Source organism: Vespula vulgaris, chromosome 6 (genome assembly GCF_905475345.1).
Source record: "Vespula vulgaris chromosome 6, iyVesVulg1.1, whole genome shotgun sequence".
Lineage (NCBI taxonomy): Eukaryota > Metazoa > Arthropoda > Insecta > Hymenoptera > Vespidae > Vespula > Vespula vulgaris.
The window spans coordinates 911,672-932,023 of record NC_066591.1 but is presented as its reverse complement, the minus strand read 5'-3'; the positions used below and the strand labels follow the sequence as shown (position 1 = coordinate 932,023).

Here is a 20,352-nt window from a genome sequence, read left to right as displayed (position 1 = left end):
AATAATAAAAAGAAAGAAAGAAACAATTCTGAAATTATCAACAAAATTACAAAATTGTTAAAGAAAAGAGTTACATGGAAAAATGATATTTTAAAAATTAGGCTTTGTAAAAAATATTTCTAATCGACTTTCTTTTAAAAAAAATAATTGCATATTCTTATATGCAATTAAAAGATACTACCTTATCGAAATAAAATTTATATAATTTTTTATTGAACAATTAATTCTGTTCTAATTGAATAATTAATTATAATTATGTCATTGGTGGCAATATTTCATTATCAATTAAACATCATCACAGCATGTAAAAAACAACTATTCAAACTTGTTATTATTTATTTTTATAAATGAATACAGAATATTATGCAATTGAATCATCCTCTGGTTCAATATCACTTTCAGAATTTTCTCCACTACCTATAAACATTTCTTCATTCATAGATAACAATTGAGGAGGCATATTTAATCCAAATTGTATAACAGGATTTTGAAACTGTTTCAATGACAATGATCTAAAGACAGTACTATCTTTGTTATCTTCAATTATTGATTCATTGTTGGCATCTTTATCATATTTAAAATTTTTTACGATATTATTTACACTTGACGTTTGTGTATGAAATATTTCGGTATTCGATGTATTTGACGATTCTATGGGAAAAATGTTATTGTGATCGTAATTAATGGAATCATTATTACGTAACGAAATGGAATTACTGGCCAAAGAAGGCATTGGAGGTGGTATAGGTATTGAAGATCTTAAGTTATTACTCCCCAAATCATTTGCACTATTTATTACGTTTCTGTACATACGTTGAAGTGCTTTAGATTCTCTTTCTGACATAGTTCTATGCTTATCAATCAAAGCTTCCTTTAATTCACTCATAAAATTCTTTGCCAACAATTTGTCCAATTTATATTCTTGTAATAAGATCTCTTCATCTTCTTCATACAAAGGTTTCAAATATTCTTCTTTAATATATTCTTCAAACACCTCATCAAGTATTTCTGGTTCTGTATCAATTATTACCGGCAAGTTTTCATTTACATTTTGTATTTTAGTATCTTGTTTTGTATAACTCATTTTGGAATTTTTATACTTTATTTTTGTTATTAATAAACTACTAAATTCAGCGAAATTTCTAGCCGTATCTATTTGCTTATACATTTCATCCATTTTTTGCGTCATTTTTTCTATCATCTCATTATTGGTTGAAGTATCATCAGTACACGTATCAATATCATTAATCATTGATATTATACGTTCATATGCCTGTTGAATCTTATTAGATGTTAAATTCAAATGTAAATAAACGTCTTGCCATTTTGATGCAACTGGACCCCTAGAAATAAAAATAATTTATTAGTATGATATTAAATTTGATACTAGATTCAACATTAAAATTTAATTCAAACAATAACTTACTTAAAATTATATTGAACTGGTTCCACTTTACAATTATAATAAGAATTGATACACAGAGATAATTTATTCTTATATTTTATCAATTGTTTATTCAATTTATAAGTAATATAAATCAGGTTTGCCTTGGAAATTTTATCACAAGTTAAAGACCACGTTTTAGTATCATATGCAATAGCCAGTAGATATAATAGTTCCGATTGCATAAGAGCATAAGTATAATATAATTGCTGCCAAAAAGTATAAAATGTATAATTAGTACAAAAAAAATAGAATTTAGAGCCTTTTTATAATCACCTTCAATGCTTCATAGTTAATTTCTCCATGTATTTTAAACGCATTATCTTCAAATGTTGTTATTACAAATTGATTAAAAACATGTTTAGGAAATTGTGCTGTCATAATACAAATAATATGATGGTAAATTTGACAAAGATCTTCCATACATTTAATTAAATTTTCCATTATTGGTTGTAGGTATATTAATCTTTCTCCCATGAGATCACTAATCAGATAAAAATGAATATTATTCTGACTTAAATATATATAATTAAATTAAAAAATATTATTTATTAAATATACTTACTGAAATGGTTGCTCTACTTTCCTAGAATTAATTTTTACCTTGTAACCATGTCTCAAAATTTTTAATCCTTTATTACATAAATCATAAAATTCATTTTGTAATAATACTAATTGTTTTAATTCTTTATGTGCCTGTAAATTTTTGTAGTTTCTATAACCAGTGAAATATAATATACAAAATGTTATTATAATATTTAAAGCTTTTTTGTGTTTACAGAATATTAAGTACGCAGAAGAAGCTATTATTGTACCATTAACAAGTAAATTCCTTAACATTTTCCTGTAATCAATAAATAAAAATTTCTGTTCACATAATGATATAATATATATGTAAGCATACTTATGATAGAAAGTAAAAACATACTTCCATGGTGTAGAAGGAAAATACTTTTGTGTATAACTATTAATTGTATATGCATGATCGTCTAAAAGTGTTTTGGCACTTAAAATAGTGTGCAATTGTTCTTTGGATAAACTGCAATCCTGTTATGAAATAATTTTATGGAACTTATATTGATTTTTATATGTCAATAAATAAACATACCTGTGTTATCCATGATTTTAAATCTAATATATATCTATAAATATTTCTACCTATATCATTGATAATGTCAGTATTCTAAAAAAAATATATATACTTAATTTATACTGAAAATACAAAAACAAATTAAAATACATAATATTAAAATGAAATACCATATAGATAGATTTCTTTTGTGATGTTAGTAAAGGTTTAGAAACTGTTGCAGTTTCAAAATCTACATATCCCAATGCAGATAAATGTTCATACAAATCATTACCCTAAAAATAATGAAACAAAGTGATTATAATATTTAAATGTAAATACAAAAAATCATTTCTCTTCTTATTAGATACCTCAAATATGACTTCTTCATCTTCTTCAATATCGTTGTATTCACTTAACATGTTCGTATTTTTTGATAATTATTAAATATTAGCAATTAAAAATATTTCACATTAAATATTAATGTTTTTATGAATCATAAAAATATATTAAATTTTCACAATAAATATTAAATATGAAAAATTGCTTAAATATATAAAACATTATCCAATTATCCACTGAATACTGAAAATTTTTATTAATTGCAAAAAAAAAATAAAAGTTTTTTATCTCCTAATATAGGTTATACCTGTACATGATATAAAAAAAACCATAAATGATGGTATTTTCGGCCATCATAGTTAAGATGGAATTGTGCATCTTACAGTATATTTTTCGAAATATCGTACAATTTACTATTTAAACAATATTACCTTGATTATTAATTATTATATCAGTATATTAACATGCGAAACGCAATCAAACAAAAAGTAATTTACTCGATCAATATATTAAACTAAATAAATATTCGTTAATCGGTATGTTTATTTGTATACAAGGTTTGTACTCATTGAGTTCGTCTAAAACATTTACACACAATTAGCATTTTTTGTTTATTATTAGTTACGTAATAGTTTATTATTGTCTCCTTATTTTCCCTTATAATTATCTAGGGTACATTCAGGTTAAAAAATAGGATGTCGCATTAAGTTGTAAGTATGTCATTAAGTTTTTGGAAAATAAATAGCTGTGATGGATGATGTAGATACCACAGTATTTTATGATGATGAAAATGACTTCATTGGACTTGGTTATCATCATGGTCAAGAATATGATTACGAATACGAAGATGCAGAAGGAGAAACACTTTCAGAACTCTATCAATATTGTCTTGCACCTACGCTGTATGATACAGGATTTTATATGTTGCCTCTGTTTCTTGCAATGTTTATTTTTCGATTTATATCTCAAATGCGTAAGGATTTCGTTTATTTTGTATATATTGTTACACGCATATAGTTTCATGATATTATTTATTGTTGCAGAATCTATTTCTGATAGATTATTTCATGGATTTTCGCTGGTTATCGGAATATGTATTATTCAACATTATGCGCAAGAATGTTTATTTTTATTAGTACTATTTGTTATACTTTCTTATATTACCTTATATATACCAAAGAAGTATTACAAAGACATAGGAGTCTTTTTGCCATCACTTTTTATAATTGCACATTGGTATATATTACTTTTATTTTATTTACTATTAAGATTAGATTAAAATTATTTTTAATTAAATTCGTGGGTATAATTTATGTTCATTTATATCACTGGATATTTATCATTTGAATTATGATTTTACAGTGAATTTTATATGAAACCTATAATCTGGCATAAAGTACGAAGTATAATTATGACAATGGCAATGAAAACTATTAGTGTTGCTGCAGATAGCATTGAATCTAACAACATACCAGATTTTTACAGTTATATGGGATATATGTTTTGTGCAGCTACTTCATTCTTTGGCCCATGGGTTCCATTGAAAGATTATTTGGCTTTACGCCGGCCAAGTCAGCAAGTATAGTTATTAATATTCTATTAATCGATTCATTAATTTTATCTACATTATTTTGTGCTTTAAAATGATTGTTATATTGTAGGGAAAATGGTGGTTATTGATTGTAATTGGATATACTTTTGGTTCATTCCTTTTTCTAAGTATGTCAAACTGTTGGATACAATGGATACTTCCAGACAATTCATGGAAGTTGGTATCAAAATACAAAATATTTTTTTGTTTGTTGTCATGTCTCATAATACATGAATTACAAAAAATATATAGTAAAAAATATATTTTAATAAAAGTTTATTATATTTTAGGTGGCTAATAGCTTATAGAGATGCATTAGCTTTCAGAACATCCCATTATTTTATCTCATATATGGCATCAGCTATATTATTCTTAGGAGGATATCCATTTTCATTAATATCCATTGTTAAACCATTAGAAATTGAACTACCACGTTCACTCGTTCAAGTTGTCGTATATTGGAATATACCAATGCATTTTTGGTTAAAAAAATGTATGTTAAAAAAAATTACATTTATTATTTTAATAACATTTAATTTATTCATTTTTTTTCTTTTTTTTTTTTAGATATATTCCGTCCAAGTCTCAAGTATTTAGGAAAATTTGGAGCTGTAACTATTACGTATTTAACGAGTTCTCTTCTACATGGATTAAATTTTCAATTGGGAGCAGTATTATTGAGTCTTGGTTTATATACATATGTAGAGCATCAACTTAGAATGATGCTTGCTAATATTTTTGATGCATGTATTGGGTCAAAAGAATGTACCCAAAATAAGTGTACTCACTTACATAACTCATATAATTGTTGGGTTATTGTGACAAATATAATGTTTACAGTATTAACAATTTTTCATTTAGCTTATTTGGGTCTTATGTTTGATACTTCAGAGTTACAAGAAACAGGATATAGTTATATTCATACTATTGAAAAATGGTCTCAACTTGGATTTGCTAGCCACTGGGTAGCATTGGCTACATATTGTATATATTTTTTAATACGATAAATACTGATATATCTTATATATTCTCACATCTTTAAAACATTTTGTACACAACAATTTTTTATAAGATCTCTAATAAAATTTTTAGAAAAATATTTTTTATACTTTGTTTTTATAAACGAATATCGAAATTTACATGTGTTCAATATATATTAATAAATAAATAAATAAATAAATATATATATTTATATATGTATATACACACACATACACACTTATATATATAAATGAAAACGCGATATGTGACAAACGAATATCGAAACAAAGAGAAATAAAGTAGCGTACGTCACAAATCTCAAAACTTATTAGGAAAATGTTCAATATTTTATATAAATTTCTTGTAACATAAGTGTAAGTACCTTTTTTCAACAAGTTAAGTATTTGTACTGATAACAATTGTGTATGTGTTGAAATGTTGGAAATTAAAGGCCACAGGATACCAAGCTTCTAATAGTAAGGATATTTAAATATATTTATGAATTATAATAATTTTGTCATTATATTATTCAGTATTCTTCTTGGGAAAATATTATATTTTTATGATTATTATTTTATCGAAGTGTTTTTTAAAGAAATATGACTACGTATATGTTTACATAAAACTATGAGAATAAAGGTTATGTTTTATTTACTCTGATACATCGTTAGAAGATGTATTTATTAATGATTAATAAATTGACAAATTTTCATACAAATTATTTAATTTTAATAAACAAAAATAATCATTATCTTATTGATAAAAAAACTTATTTTTCTAGTAAATCTCGTCGAGGTCAAAACAATTTTACTAGATTATAAAAAATTGTCCACAATGAAAAAAAAAAACAAATTCAATAAATGCATTAATTAAATTTACATGTAAATTATATATTTTAATTTTTTATGATTTAAGTAATTTTGTTATGCTCTTCTTTAACTATTTTGTTAATTTTTCATTAATGTATGACAACATTTCTAGTAACATTGAAATCAAAGTTATATCAGTTGGACTTTGACATTTTATGTAAACATTATTTAAGTGAGTTGAAATATTGTCTAATTTGAAATAAATGTTTTATCGAAATATAAAAATAAATAAATAAATAACGATAATAATCTTATAAAATCCTTAGTGAAAATATAATTTAAATGTACTACATATTTTTTGTGATTTATTAAAGAGAATAACATAACAAATATTCTTATTAGAAATGTGTTAATAAAAAAAAATTAATATCAAATATACATATGTTCAATAGTTTATCATTAACGATGGAATGCATGGAAAAAAGTCATCAAATTAACGCAATGAAATCAAAATGTGACAATAAAATTAATATTAATGAAGAGAAAAAGTTGGTTGATGCCAACTTGAGTATATTACGTAGTACAAAAATGGATACTACACCTTATCAAGATGACGTAGAAAAGAAAATTGTACTTCTTAAGCATTTATTAGAAAAGGATCCAAAAGCTGCAGATTTAAAGTGGTCTCTCTTTATATCAGCATGCAATACATATCGTTATGATACTTGTTTACGACCATTTCCACCTATGTATATAAAAAATGAATGCAAGGATATAGAAGCTTTGGTATAATATCTAAAAATGGTTTTTATGTATTCTGACATTAATGTAGATCCATAAATTTATATGTTGATGATATTCTTAATTAAATACGTTAATTTTAGAGAAAAACTGTAGAACTGATACCTCCATTGGCAGTAATATTTAGAGAACTTCATGAGCCAAATGTATATGCTAATTATGGACCAGCTATAGACTTATTACATTGGGTGTTAATAAGATTGAGAGATCCTTATATTAAAAGTATAAGTAAAGAAAATGTAAGTATCAATATGTATTATAAAAACCGATGTAATATTTAAAAATTGCATATATAATAATACTGATAAAGTTTCTTGTTACAGTATGATTCTGTATTAAGGAAAGTACCTTCAGAAATGCTAGTTGCTGCACCAAATTTAATATTTCAAATAGCAAGTGCAAAACAATCAACTGCAGAAGAAAAGTGGAAATATAATGGGCAAGGTTATTCTACATTATATGCATATCATGGTAGTCGTTTAGAAAATTTTCATTCTATTATACACTATGGTTTACAACAGAACATGTGTAAGGTAAAATTAATAGCAGTTATATTACACCATATTTTCATGGAACTTTTATTTTTTATTATATAATTTTGCTTCAGAACTCGCTCTTTGGAAAAGGAATATATCTTTCAAGTGAATTAGGAGTAAGTTTACCATATAGTCCAATAGGCTATGGATGGGGAGGCAGTGTTCTTGGTAGTGAATTGAGTTGTGTAGCTCTTTGTGAATTTATTAATCACCCTACTATAAAAAAACATAATTCAGCAATTAAAATACAAAATACATTATCTGAATCAGTTCCGGATAAATATTATTTAGTTACCAACAGTGATTTAGTAAGGATTCGTTATCTTCTTGTTTATAGTCAAGAAGTTCATCCAACGAGGTAATATTTATTTAATAATTTTTATAAATATTTTGTATCATGAAAATTAATAGATTTTAATTTATTATGTTTCTTATATTTTAGGAATAATGAAAGCTCTGGATTATTGGACTGGTTTAGACAGCATAAATTATTAACTTTCATGCTTGGATATGTCATATTATTAGCTTCAGTTGGATTGACACATAATAAGCAAGTAGAGAAGTATTATAGATTGTTTGTCCAAAAAACTGGACTTGACTAAAGCAAGAGAAAAACTTTAATAAAATTTAACAATCTGATATAATCTGCATAAATACACGTTGTTACTTATAAATAACTCTGGTGTTATTTGGGCATAAAAAAATACCTTTTAATTTACACTTTTTATATAGAAAAGATTTCTATCAACAATTATTACTTATAATTTATATTATATGAACTAATATATAAAAATATTTGATATATAAAAAAAATAATATTGTGTGTACATAATGTAAAATTAATACATTATTTAACTAACTTAAGACAAATATTTTTATTGCCAAATCATATAGTAATTGCATTTATGTGCTACTACAGTTTATATTTTTATATATCAATAATAGTTAGTATCTGGAAAGTATTATAGGAAAATTTTCAGTAACTAAATAATCGTCTTCAAATATAATAATAAGATTTACTTCAAATTCTGAAATCAAATAAAATGCAATATTAAAAATTCAATTACATTAATGTTAAAAAAGACTTTCATTTCTTTCAAACTTTTTTATGATAAAAAGTTTCTTACCAACTTTGAAGTTACTTGTGCTTAAAGTAGGACAAGTAAATAATCTTGGGAATATCATATAAATAGGTATGGGTAAATTCGTACATACATTTCCTTCTCCTATTTGTATATTTTGTATTTCTGTTGCTGTAAAATATATTATATTTATGAATAATTCCATAAAGTTTACTTACTGATATTCATATGTGATATGATTTTGATTGATTTACCATCTCTCGAATATCCCTCTGCACAGCCACATGTTTCTACTCTTACCAATTGCAATTCAATTGATTTTATAACAGCTTCACAATGTTCTATTACTACCTTAAATACATAAAATATAGTTTTACAAAAGTTAAATTAGAAGAAATAATAATAAATTTCGATTAACTTTTACCTCGCCTTTAAGAGGTTCCGAAATTTTACAATACAATGAATCTAATCTTCCTGAAATGCAAAATCTTGGAACATTAACTTTATCTCTTGTATTTTGTAAAGACTCCGGTGTTATCTTAAAGAATACAATTTTACTATGTTCCTTATCGACCTTAATAGTGTATTTGTCTTCCACAATAAATTCTAATGACTTGCTTACATCCTTTGCAAGAAAGTTCCTCTTTATATCGCAACGTATCAAATATTGTATATTCACAAAAACTCCATGATAAGTTTCATACAATGGTTTCTTTCCTCGTGGTTTTAATGGTAATTCGAAAGGTATTTCAAATGGTATTCTACTGCTTGGTATTTTGCCAGCAGGAGCAACATCTAAAGTATATTGTACTAACTGAATAGGCTGTAAATTAATTGTTCTATTGTCAATTATGATATTAGGTTAATATAAAATTAAGAGTCGCAGAAGAATGAAACAAGCATCGACTAACCTTTACAGAATTATAAAAAGCTTCAAAGATACCAACATTTTTTGAACTTAATTGTAAATTAACTGAACCTTCCATTGTAAGGAATATACCATCGTGCTTTAAATCGGAATTTGTTTGTAATAATATAAGGCCAGTGACAACTTCCTAAAACATAACCTCAATTTTACTATCTGTTATTATCATATATTCCGAAATAATAAATAAGACAAACCCCTTCATGATATATTTTACTGGCACGTTTTAACTTAATGTCTATGTTAATAGACATGTTAAACAATTATATTTTTCTTTTATATATATCAAAATATATAGTACTACGACGTTCGCATGATTGACAATCAACTAGATATAGATGACATATTGGGACGTACACTGCATAATTGTTTACGTTTCATTTTTTAATATTTTTTTTTAAGTATTACTTCTCATTAACATAATTAAATAATTTATAAACAAGATACATATATAATAATATACAGTGTGAACTATTAAAAAAATTTAGACGAAAAATTGTCGATTTTATTATTTTTTTAATTAAGAAAAAAAATGCAATATTTTACGAACGATTTTGTATAAATTGAAGATGATATAAAAGTCTTTTATCACGAATACATAAATAAAAATGTATGGGAATTCAGGTTAAAACAAGTTTGATTTTTAAATATTCCCTCGTAAAATTGGAATACCAATCAAAAAATGAATTTTTCGCGCCATTTGTATATCATACGTAGCCATCTATCGGGGGTGAATTTCCGGTCTAGCAGCTAAACAAATTCAAACCGCTGAGGTCGTTATTACGAGAGGTGAACGTTGTTTGGCAAGCATCTAAGAGATAAAGATTATTTTAAAGGAATTATATTTTTGTATTAAGAGAGATTATATTTTATCAAAGTTGACGATGGCGCTAAGAAATCGACCAGTGCTTATGGTAAGTAAATAATATTTTTCCAGAAAACATTAGAAAATACATTGAAAATTACAATCGTTAGAATATCTAACGAGGGGAGGTCAGCATGATAGGGTAACGGTCCCTGTGCATGACATCTTTAAATGCCCTATTACAATTTTAAAGGCTTTAGCAAAAAGTAATATTATCTTGCACATGTGTTTTTTCTTTTTAACAAATTGTCCCATAAGCTTTAAAAATGACCAATTTTACAAGATTTATTTTTTCATTTAAGTCATCACACGGAAATATTTTTCATTCAAATAGTTTCCTCAACTGGTTTTTTTTATTTTTTTTTTTTTATCTTAATTTTGATAGAAATGTTCATAAATATGCATATTATAATATTATATTTGTTTTTATCATAGTCATAAGATTTTTTTTTGAAAGAAGATTTATTTTTATGATGTATTATGAAAATTGTATTAGATCATTCATATGTATGTATGTATGTATGTATGTATGTATGTATGTATGTATGTATGTATATATTTATATTTAAGTTAATACGTATATATATGTAATATAAAAATAATAAATATAAAGCATGTACATATATCTTTAAAAAAATGTATATATATGTATATGCATATATATATATATATATATATATATATATATATATATAAAATTCAATTACATATAAAATCTTTCAATATCTTTTCAATTTATTATTTAATTAATTTTATATTTTAGTTTATGTGATTATTAATTAAAAAAAAATGATTACAGAATAATGTTAATAAAGAAAATGTTATAAATTCAAAGTCATCTATTGCCGCAAGAACAGTAACAACTAAAAGAGCTGTATTTGGAGAATTAGGAAATAAAGTAAATACACAAAGAGGAGCAGAACCTATTGATAGAAGTAGTTTATTGTTAAAAGAAAAAAAACAAGTAATTTGTAAGAAGAATGATACTAAACAAGTTGAAAAAGTTAAAGAAAAAGTCAAAGAAAAGTCTGCAAAAGTACAAGAAAAGCCACAAGTGCAATTAGTTAAGCCCATACCAAAAGTTCAAGTCTCTGTAGAAACTAATTCATTACCACCAGCACCTACGATATCTACAACAAAAGAAAAAGAATCATTTTCATCTGATCTTATGACTGTTGAAGATATAGATGAAACAGATAAGGAAAATCCAATTCTGGTTTCTATGTATTGTAATGATATATATGAATATTTAAGAAGTTTAGAAAAAAAATTTCCTATTAAAAAGGATTATTTAACTGGACAAGAAGTTACTGCCAAAATGAGAAGTGTTCTTATAGATTGGCTTATCGAAGTACATCAACAGTTTCATCTAATGCAAGAGACATTATATCTTACTGTTGCTATAATTGATAGATTTCTTCAGGTTTGTTTTGAAATAAAATACAACTATTATATTTTTTTTTTTCAATAATTAATACGCTATAAATTTTTATAACAGTCGTACCAGACTATAGACAGGAAAAGATTACAACTAGTAGGTGTAACAGCAATGTTTATAGCTAGTAAATATGAAGAAATGTATTCACCAGATGTAAGCGATTTTGTGTATATAACTGACAATGCATATACAAAATCAGAAATTTTGCAAATGGAACTGCTCATCTTAAGAACTCTTGATTTTTCATTTGGACGACCATTACCGCTGCATTTTTTAAGAAGATATAGTAAAGCTGGAAAGGTAATAATATATAATAATGTAATATCCATTGCTGAGATCCTGACACCTGAGACCTTTTCATCTTAATGATATATTTAATTTTTTATATTGGCTAAAGGCACTTCCCATACATCATACAATGGCCAAATATTTTTTGGAACAGAGTTTAGTACATTATGAAATGTGCCATTATTCACCCAGTTTAATAGCAGCAGCAGCTATATATTTGGCATTTGTGTAAGTATTATATCTGAAAATATTTATGTGCTTTTTATCAAAGGCGTATCAAAGTATTTACGTGTAATATATTTTTGATAGAATCCTTGGTAATAATGAAGAAAGTGAAAATAAAAGTATTTGGACAAACACTTTAGAATATTACAGCAATTATACTAAGGAAGATATATTACCTATTGTGAAGAATATTGCTATTATTATAACAAATGCAGATAAAAGTAAATATCAAGCTGTGAGAAAGAAATATGTAAATGCCAAATATATGAAGATTAGTATTCGTCCAGAACTTAAATCTCCAACTATAGTTGCTATGGCAGTAGAAAACAAGCAAACTTAATCCTTTTGCTATATCATTAACAACAATAAAAATTGCAGAAAGAAATTCTTTATCTATATACAATGTCATCAGACATATTATGATATTCCATCTAGTGTTATGGTTACATACAAGGACTGTATCATCTGAAATGTAAACTAAATTATAAATAGGTAATGAAAAATCTTATTTGTCTATTAGACATTCGACACACGAATTGTTCATGGAAGCTTGCAGCCTCGTTTATACAAAGGTGTGTTATATGTATTTAGGAGAATTATATACCATAATTTTTTAGTATAAATATAGAATAGCATGAGAATGTAGTAAAGAGGAATATATTTTGGACTGTTATAATAATATTAAATATAACATGGAAAATCATAACATAAGGTATTTGATAATAGAATATTAAGCTGCATTTTAAGTTTTATCCTTGAATCGTTATGAAAGCTTTTTGTTTTTTTTGTTTGTTTATTTTTTTTTTTTTTATATATATTAGCACTACATATATTTTAACAGTACTATATGCGGAATACATTAATATTTCACAAATATATTTTAATTTATACTTTTATAAAAATGTATTCATAAATATCTTAACTCAAAAAGCCTTATTATTTCATAAGTCAAACTAGCAGTTCTTATGTATTCTATATATTAAAGATTGTATAAATTTATGTATACGGGAAATTTGACTCGAAATAAAGTACGATAATTTTCAAAGGTAATGTACATCTCTTGTGCAAATTTTGAATGTATGTAGAGATAAAATATATATAGATATAATTTTATATATATATATAATTTATATGCAATTATTTATATTTTGTATTACAATGAAATCCATTTGATTGTAAATAAACGGATGATTGTATTACATCAGAAGTGACATGAAAAAAAATTTTTGACAAGTAATAATTCACGAAACATTAGTTGGTTTATTTTTGGATAGGAAAATTTATAATAAAATTACTTATGTAAAATCATAAACTTTTTTATAAATAATTAGATTAAGTCTATAAAATAGCATTAAATTTTGTACAGTTAGGATACATATGAAATATACAAAAAAAAAAAAAAAACAGTAACTTATGATTTTGATAAAAATATATATTTTGTATTTATTTATTTTTTATTCTTTTGAAAAAATGCGTAGATATCCTGTAGATACAGTTTCTTCTGGTGGATACATTATGTGTGGTTCTACAAAATAACTTTAATTATTTTTCTAATTGATTTACAACTAACTATTAAGAAACGTAAAATTATTAACAAAAATTTACCAACTAATTTTTGTGGCATGAGAGTTTCTTGATGTTTTTTTGGTATACAGGTATCGATCGAATCCTAAAAATATAAAATCAATTAAATGATATTTATCGTAAATAATATTTGTATAAAACTTACTATTTCATTAAATGAAAGACTTGTAGGCGCTGATTTATCCCAAATTTTAGATTTACTACTTTCTATAATTGCAAGAAAACTTTTCATAATATCTTGTAATTTTTCTGCAACTTCGTCATCATTAAAATATAGTAACATTTGTGTTAATAAATCCACTTCATCTGCATGAAAATTATATGATTAATAATAATAATAATAATAATATATATAATGTAATGCTATGTTAAATTATTGCACACACACCTTTTTGCTTATATGTTTTGGTAATAATTTCATGTAATGCTCGGATTAATCCCAAATCTTCGAATGTACTCCCTTCTTTCATACTTAAGAGTTTTCTTTCTTGCTTCCTGCGATTTTTACTTGATCTATAACTTCTCCTGAAAAAAATTATGCAAATGAATATTATCGCCAAAATAGAATTATAATATATACATTATTTATAATATTTATTTTATTTTATTTTATTTACTTAGATGTTGTAGACGATCGTGATCCTTTACTCGTTATAGAATCTGTAACACTACTGGTATCGCTAAGAAAATCGTTAATCTCATTATTTGATATTAAACTATTATCATTTAATGTTTCGGAATAAATTCGTGTTTGTTTATTTGTCATTTCTATTCTTACTACTGTAAGTCGAGTTTTGTATTTCTCAAAATCTTCTTTATTCTTAATAATTTGTGCCATAATGTATTCAGTGTGTTCTTTTATGCCAGGCTTAATATGTGTTTCTATGTAGAAAATATTATTCAAAGTTAAAATATAATTTAATTAGTTTATAAAGTAATTGTAAAAAAATAACTAAATTGTTAAACATACCAATTAAATCTAAACGATTCACGTCAGTTGCAATTCTTAAAACATCCTTCCAATATTTGCCCTCGCATAACATTGCAACAGCTCCTTCAGGGTCATTTAAATAGAGTATCAATATTTGAGCTGCTTCTAAATATCTTTTATCTTGGTATAATCTTGCTTGAAGTTCCTTATATAATATACGTAATTCTGAAGGACTAAATATTGTTTTTATAGAGTAATACTTGAAAATATATAAGAGGATGATAAATGATTAAAAATTAAAGTAATTCTATATATTTACCTTAAATTCAATGAAGCTGAAATAATAATAGCTTCTTGCCAACAAGCAGCTAATTTATATGCCTTTAATGCATTAGCATAATCATTTGCCTTGTGAAACATTATTGCTGCTTCTTTATATTTAGTTTTACTTAATAAATAATCTCCATAAATTCGTGCAATTTCTTTATATTCTTTACTATCCTTTTTAAATATTTTCAAGGCGTTTGTATATAAATTTTGATTTTTTATCAAATTCAAACACTCCTCGAATCTTTCTGTATCTTTTGATATATTGTTCAAAGCAGATTCGTATCGTTTTAGATGTATGTCAATAGAATATTTCATAAAATTTTCATCGAGTTTTTTTAAATTATTTAAAAATGGTATATATTCTTTCGGATCTTTTTGCGATTTTGATGCAACCAACATTGCCAATTCAAAATCGTACATACCTAAAGCTGTGTCGAAAAGAACGTTTACATCTACTAAATATAATAAATATTTTAATGCATCTTCGGACGAAATGCTCCGGACAGATTCTGTAGATTCTAATCCTTTTATTTCCTTTAATTTTTTAAGCGCACCTTCCAAACCTTGTTGTTCATGATTTTTAACCAAACTGATTAATATTGGTTGTATAAAAAAATCAGCATTACTTTTTTCTTCCAAGATGCTTCTCAACAAATTACAAACCAGCGAAACCTTGTTTCCATTCTGAAGAATTGATTCTGGTTGTTTTTTGCAGTTTAAATAACAGTTCGAATATATCGTGGAAGTAACATCTTCATTTTGTAATTCAGATAAAAATAAACTTAACCATTGTGGATTTGTAATATCTTCGACAAATTTCTTTGCATTTTGCAGAAATATCTGCGGTTCGTAATCATATATTAAATTCAAATTAATACGTTGTTTTTTCATAAGATCAAATGCAGCAAAATATTCACATTTCTTTAAATGTTCTCCAATAATATACAATGATAATGCTCTAGGTTGAATACATTCGAGATTACCTCGAGGCATTTGTAAAATAGTTTTAGAGTCATTTGGAAGAGCTATTATTAGAAAAGATCCTCTTTCTATTCTCCTTATATTTAAGTCTGTAAAATTTCTTTTTATCAGATACATAAAATAGCAATGTATGTATCAAATTCAAAATAAATGTTCCATTATTTATACATACCATTAACAGATTGTTCACACATATTATTTTCCCATGGTTTTACAGTTAAATCTTGCTTAGATAATTGTTCTAATCCTTCTTTGTCCAAAGTAACACATACCAGTGTGTGTTGTGAGGTCGTAAGAAGTAAAAATTTGGAATGTAGAAAGAAACTAGTAATATTATTTGCAACTTCCTTACTATCGATCGATAAACGATTGCCATGGGATAAAGATATTATTGCATGTCTTGTACCAATTTCTATTAGATCTACTTTATAAGAAAAGTTTGGTATCTTGATTCCAATGAAATCGAATTCATTATCTTTGTATTTTAAAACAGAGCCTTCTACTATCACAAAAACTTCATCTGCATTAGGGGAACATATTATATGTTCTATTAAGCCGTCCATAATGTGAGTTTGTCTAATAAAAAAAATTAATGTGTACATTGTATACATTACATGATCAAAATGAATTAACGTAACGTTATGACAGAGTATAAATTTTAGAATTTTTATACATACTTTACAGTAACATGACTCTTATCAAGGTCTACATTTATTATACACAAAATACTTTGATTATCTATTGAAATAGAACTGAATATAATATTTTCCTTGAACCATAAGAAATGTTGCATGATAGGTATAACATTCTTAGCATCGAATGTTGGTACATCCCATTTAATTTCGCATGTAGTTATATTCTTATATTCAAGAACATTTGAATCCTATATAATAAAACTATTGTATATAAAATCTTATTAAATATATTACATAGAATATGACGAAATATATAATAATTAAAATTATTACACATACTTACATCTGTACATTTAAAAAATGCCAATTTGTTATTATGTAGAACACAAAAGAAAGCATTGGTATCTACCCAAGATTCTGTATTTTTTACATTTGGTGCAAATACAATTGCATTGATTGGTTCTGAAAGTTCTAAAGTTTGATGTGCCATTGGAGGTGGTACTATGCCAATTTTAAATCCTGTTAATAAAGCTTTTTTTCCATCAATAACAGCAACTGTTGCTTTGTCTTCTAAACTTTGACCTTTACTATGATTAATGGTCCACTGAAACGAATAAGTTAAAACATTCTGTGGTGTGAGTAAAATTAACGTTTTTCCACAGTTACTCCTAGAGCTCCATGTACCATATAACAGTGGATTGTCTATAGAAAAAGTGAATGTTTGTTTTAAATACCAATAGTAATTATTTTCTATCCACAATTGTAATATACTATTGTCATTATCTTGTTCACACCAAACAGTCAAAATGTCTGAATCTGGAGACCAAAATATTTCTTTTACCTATATAAAACATAAACTTTATTATCTGTAAGGTCATTGTTAAATTTATACAACCAGCTATTTAAATAACTTGTACTTACTGTAACATTTTTTGTTTCAAATGGAAGTAGAAATTCTCTATGTTTCAAGCCATTTTTTTCAAAGAGAGATACTACATGCTTATTGATTAATTTTTGTGTTGTAGCTATTAAATTTCCAGATGGCTTCCAAGACAATGATTCTTCCATATTATTTGACAATTCGCTTGTATATTGCAAAATACCTTCCCTGTTGAAAATCTTAAATTGACGAATGTCATTGTTTTTTTGTATGAAACTCACAGCAAACAAAGAACCATCACCTCTCCATGTTATTCTGGGTAATCCATCATCAGTATCATTTTTATTTATTTCTACTGGTTTGATCATTGCTGCAGCTTTACCTATTGATCCATGAAACTGTGTTTCTTTTTTACCCCAGCCAACTGTTATGAATTGTTTTTCTCCAAAATTTGATTCTTGTAAATCTATCTACAATATATTATAAAAAATAGTTATAGTATAATAAATATTTACTCTTATTAACATCATATAAATTATAAAGAATACCTCTGATATTATATCAAAGCTAGATACCATAGTAATTACGTTATCGTTAGGTGTTACTAATATAAGGATTTCATGATCAGGGCTTAATTTCATACAACTTAAGCCTCCATTTATTTGTGTTACCAGTTCACACTCTAACTCGGAGTCTATATTTATTGTCATTAAGTCACCATTCTCATATGCGCAATATAATTGTTGTGTTATATTAGTATATTCTAGACCAATAATTTTATTGTTTGCTTCATTGTTAATATTCACAGAAATTATTTCGCGATTCGGATCTGAGGGTATTATATACAATTGATGTTGTAATGCAATGTATAAATCATCATTGTTGGGGTTAAGTGTACATGATATTTTCGAATATTTCAAATCGCATGAAATTTCATTTTCCAGAGCTTCCAAATTGCGGCAGCTTTGACGTGATACTGTCAAATTTTTCATGATTTTATCAACGGTTAAATTCTATGTTAATAATAAGTAACTTTTTAAATATCTTCTTGTTGTTTTCACGTTTTAATCACATGGTAGTATCAACTTTAAAAGATCTAAGGATACATAGAGATGAAACAAACTTGTTACGTTGTATTTGAAAATAGTACTAGCCGACGAACACTAGTCGCCATATTGATTCGATAATGGCGCACAATTTCAAAATTAAAATTATCTTAGCTACTTTGTTACTTGAAATAAATGCCTGTCTCACGTAAAAAAAAATTTGTCGTTTAAAAGATAATGATGTAAAGAGTTAAATTTCATTAAATTTAGTAATTAATGTAGCACAATCTTAAATTTTTCATACCATATATATCTAACTAATAATATTTATTATTTATGATAATAGTATATACACTTGTGTTTACAATGTATAAAGTTATAAATCAATTGTTTACAATATATGTTATAGAATATATCATTTATTATAAAATACATTTGACTTATAAAAAATATTCAGATTAGATTATTCAAATTTCAAATGAATATTTAACCAATTTCATTTACAACAATATGAAATTATTTTTCATAGAATGGCATGAATGTTAATATAATAAAAACTTGTTTATATATCCCAAAAGAGATCTGCAGTTTATATTGCTCATATAAAATAATCTAATTTCATAGTATTTATATTTTACTTTTATGCTGTACTCAGAAATATTTTATTTTATATAAGTTAATTATATTTTGCATTACTTCTTTTTTACATTTTTATTTATATATTCGTTAACCTGTGTTAAAGCATTTTGCATATCCGCATACTTTGCAAGATTACAAGCTTCCTGATAACCTAACCATTTATATGCTTGATGTTCACTTGACATTCTGATAGACTGATTAGGATTTATAAGTTCTGCCAACCAATATATGACAGTTTTAGGAGTGCCATTAACGTTATATTTTAATTCTACTTTGGCATCTTGAAAAATTTTTAAATCATTTTTTACAAATCCAGCTTCTTCTTCCGTTTCACGTAATGCAGTTTCAAAATCGGTTTCTCCATCATCAACGTGACCTAAGAAAACTCTGATAATGATTTTTTCTTTTATTTAAGAATTCTTTAGTATATATTTTTTTTATAATCAGATTAATTTATATAATATAAAAATATTAATGTTATAAACCGACCTTTAGGAGGTGACCAATGGTGTTCTCCATATGACGCCTGCATAAGAAGATATTCTATTGCATCTTGAATTTGACGAAATATGATAAACCCACAGGCACGTTTTTGCACAGACATATTGATATTATTATGAATGACAACTATCACAGGTAAAACATCACTGTTTTTAACGTTAGAAGACTTACAATTATGCTCGCACTAATAATGGTCTTACGCGCATGAAATTCTGCGCATCTCTGATCTTGTATAAGAAATCCGATCAGCTGTTTACGTATCATTTACTACAAATTTATAGAAGCGATTTAAACATCATTTTTTCACGTTAATTTTATTAAAGTATTAATAAAAAAATCATATCAATGAAAAGAAAACAATTGAATGACTTCAATCGTGTGAAGTTGAGTAATTGTTTAGGATAAATGTGATCTACAATGAAAAACAAT

General features: G+C 25.4%; 7 protein-coding genes across 15 annotated transcripts; 3 read left to right on the top strand and 4 right to left on the bottom strand.

The window, feature by feature from the left end:
• Positions 1–318: 318 nt before the first annotated feature.
• On the bottom strand, positions 319–3,396 carry LOC127064609 (uncharacterized). 6 transcript variants are annotated; one of them, XM_050995924.1, is made up of 8 exons: positions 3,287–3,396; positions 2,885–2,927; positions 2,705–2,809; positions 2,553–2,627; positions 2,010–2,491; positions 1,721–1,928; positions 1,427–1,653; positions 319–1,343 (listed from the first exon to the last, which is right to left on the bottom strand). In XM_050995924.1, the coding sequence occupies exons 3-8, from the start codon at positions 2,705–2,707 to the stop codon at positions 362–364; spliced, it is 1,977 nt and encodes a 658-aa protein (XP_050851881.1). In that variant the 5' UTR covers positions 2,708–2,809; positions 2,885–2,927; positions 3,287–3,396; the 3' UTR covers positions 319–361. The 6 variants fall into 6 exon arrangements, with proteins under 6 accessions (XP_050851881.1, XP_050851880.1, XP_050851878.1 ...); XM_050995923.1 differs by lacking the exon at positions 3,287–3,396 and having other exon boundaries at positions 2,010–2,288; positions 2,373–2,491; positions 2,885–3,192; XM_050995921.1 differs by lacking the exon at positions 3,287–3,396 and having other exon boundaries at positions 2,885–3,192.
• Positions 3,397–3,605: 209 nt separating this feature from the next.
• On the top strand, positions 3,606–5,545 carry LOC127064612 (protein-serine O-palmitoleoyltransferase porcupine). The gene is made up of 6 exons (XM_050995930.1): positions 3,606–3,828; positions 3,899–4,091; positions 4,218–4,434; positions 4,517–4,623; positions 4,737–4,939; positions 5,014–5,545. Exons 1-6 carry the CDS (start codon positions 3,606–3,608, stop codon positions 5,451–5,453), a joined length of 1,383 nt encoding a protein of 460 aa, XP_050851887.1. The 3' UTR covers positions 5,454–5,545.
• A 132-nt stretch (positions 5,546–5,677) lies between these two features.
• LOC127064615 (protein mono-ADP-ribosyltransferase PARP16) lies at positions 5,678–8,250 on the top strand. Of its 3 annotated transcripts, none has more exons than XM_050995935.1 (6): positions 5,678–5,801; positions 6,689–7,022; positions 7,121–7,276; positions 7,361–7,570; positions 7,645–7,931; positions 8,016–8,250. In XM_050995935.1, exons 2-6 carry the CDS (start codon positions 6,702–6,704, stop codon positions 8,173–8,175), a joined length of 1,134 nt encoding a protein of 377 aa, XP_050851892.1. In that variant the 5' UTR covers positions 5,678–5,801; positions 6,689–6,701; the 3' UTR covers positions 8,176–8,250. The 3 variants fall into 3 exon arrangements, with proteins under 3 accessions (XP_050851892.1, XP_050851891.1, XP_050851893.1); XM_050995934.1 differs by having other exon boundaries at positions 5,696–5,903; XM_050995936.1 differs by lacking the exon at positions 5,678–5,801 and having other exon boundaries at positions 6,897–7,040.
• Positions 8,251–8,420: 170 nt separating this feature from the next.
• LOC127064622 (vacuolar protein sorting-associated protein 26C) lies at positions 8,421–9,938 on the bottom strand. Its single transcript, XM_050995949.1, has 6 exons — positions 9,778–9,938; positions 9,567–9,710; positions 9,080–9,478; positions 8,910–9,006; positions 8,701–8,826; positions 8,421–8,601 (listed from the first exon to the last, which is right to left on the bottom strand). The coding sequence occupies exons 1-6, from the start codon at positions 9,832–9,834 to the stop codon at positions 8,519–8,521; spliced, it is 906 nt and encodes a 301-aa protein (XP_050851906.1). The 5' UTR covers positions 9,835–9,938; the 3' UTR covers positions 8,421–8,518.
• Positions 9,939–10,363: 425 nt separating this feature from the next.
• On the top strand, positions 10,364–13,780 carry LOC127064614 (G2/mitotic-specific cyclin-B). The gene is made up of 5 exons (XM_050995932.1): positions 10,364–10,494; positions 11,245–11,868; positions 11,944–12,183; positions 12,281–12,399; positions 12,481–13,780. Exons 1-5 carry the CDS (start codon positions 10,465–10,467, stop codon positions 12,734–12,736), a joined length of 1,269 nt encoding a protein of 422 aa, XP_050851889.1. The 5' UTR covers positions 10,364–10,464; the 3' UTR covers positions 12,737–13,780.
• A 27-nt stretch (positions 13,781–13,807) lies between these two features.
• Positions 13,808–18,877, bottom strand: LOC127064603 (putative elongator complex protein 1). 2 transcript variants are annotated; one of them, XM_050995877.1, is made up of 12 exons: positions 18,286–18,877; positions 17,779–18,207; positions 17,201–17,698; positions 16,900–17,105; positions 16,395–16,798; positions 15,231–16,311; positions 14,951–15,144; positions 14,598–14,862; positions 14,369–14,505; positions 14,126–14,286; positions 14,002–14,065; positions 13,808–13,921 (listed from the first exon to the last, which is right to left on the bottom strand). In XM_050995877.1, the coding sequence occupies exons 1-12, from the start codon at positions 18,727–18,729 to the stop codon at positions 13,851–13,853; spliced, it is 3,954 nt and encodes a 1,317-aa protein (XP_050851834.1). In that variant the 5' UTR covers positions 18,730–18,877; the 3' UTR covers positions 13,808–13,850. The 2 variants fall into 2 exon arrangements, with proteins under 2 accessions (XP_050851834.1, XP_050851836.1); XM_050995879.1 differs by lacking the exon at positions 18,286–18,877 and having other exon boundaries at positions 17,779–17,965; positions 18,039–18,177.
• A 447-nt stretch (positions 18,878–19,324) lies between these two features.
• Positions 19,325–20,228, bottom strand: LOC127064630 (bis(5'-nucleosyl)-tetraphosphatase [asymmetrical]). The gene is made up of 2 exons (XM_050995963.1): positions 19,912–20,228; positions 19,325–19,798 (listed from the first exon to the last, which is right to left on the bottom strand). Exons 1-2 carry the CDS (start codon positions 20,024–20,026, stop codon positions 19,476–19,478), a joined length of 438 nt encoding a protein of 145 aa, XP_050851920.1. The 5' UTR covers positions 20,027–20,228; the 3' UTR covers positions 19,325–19,475.
• Between the last annotated feature and the right edge of the window lie 124 nt (positions 20,229–20,352).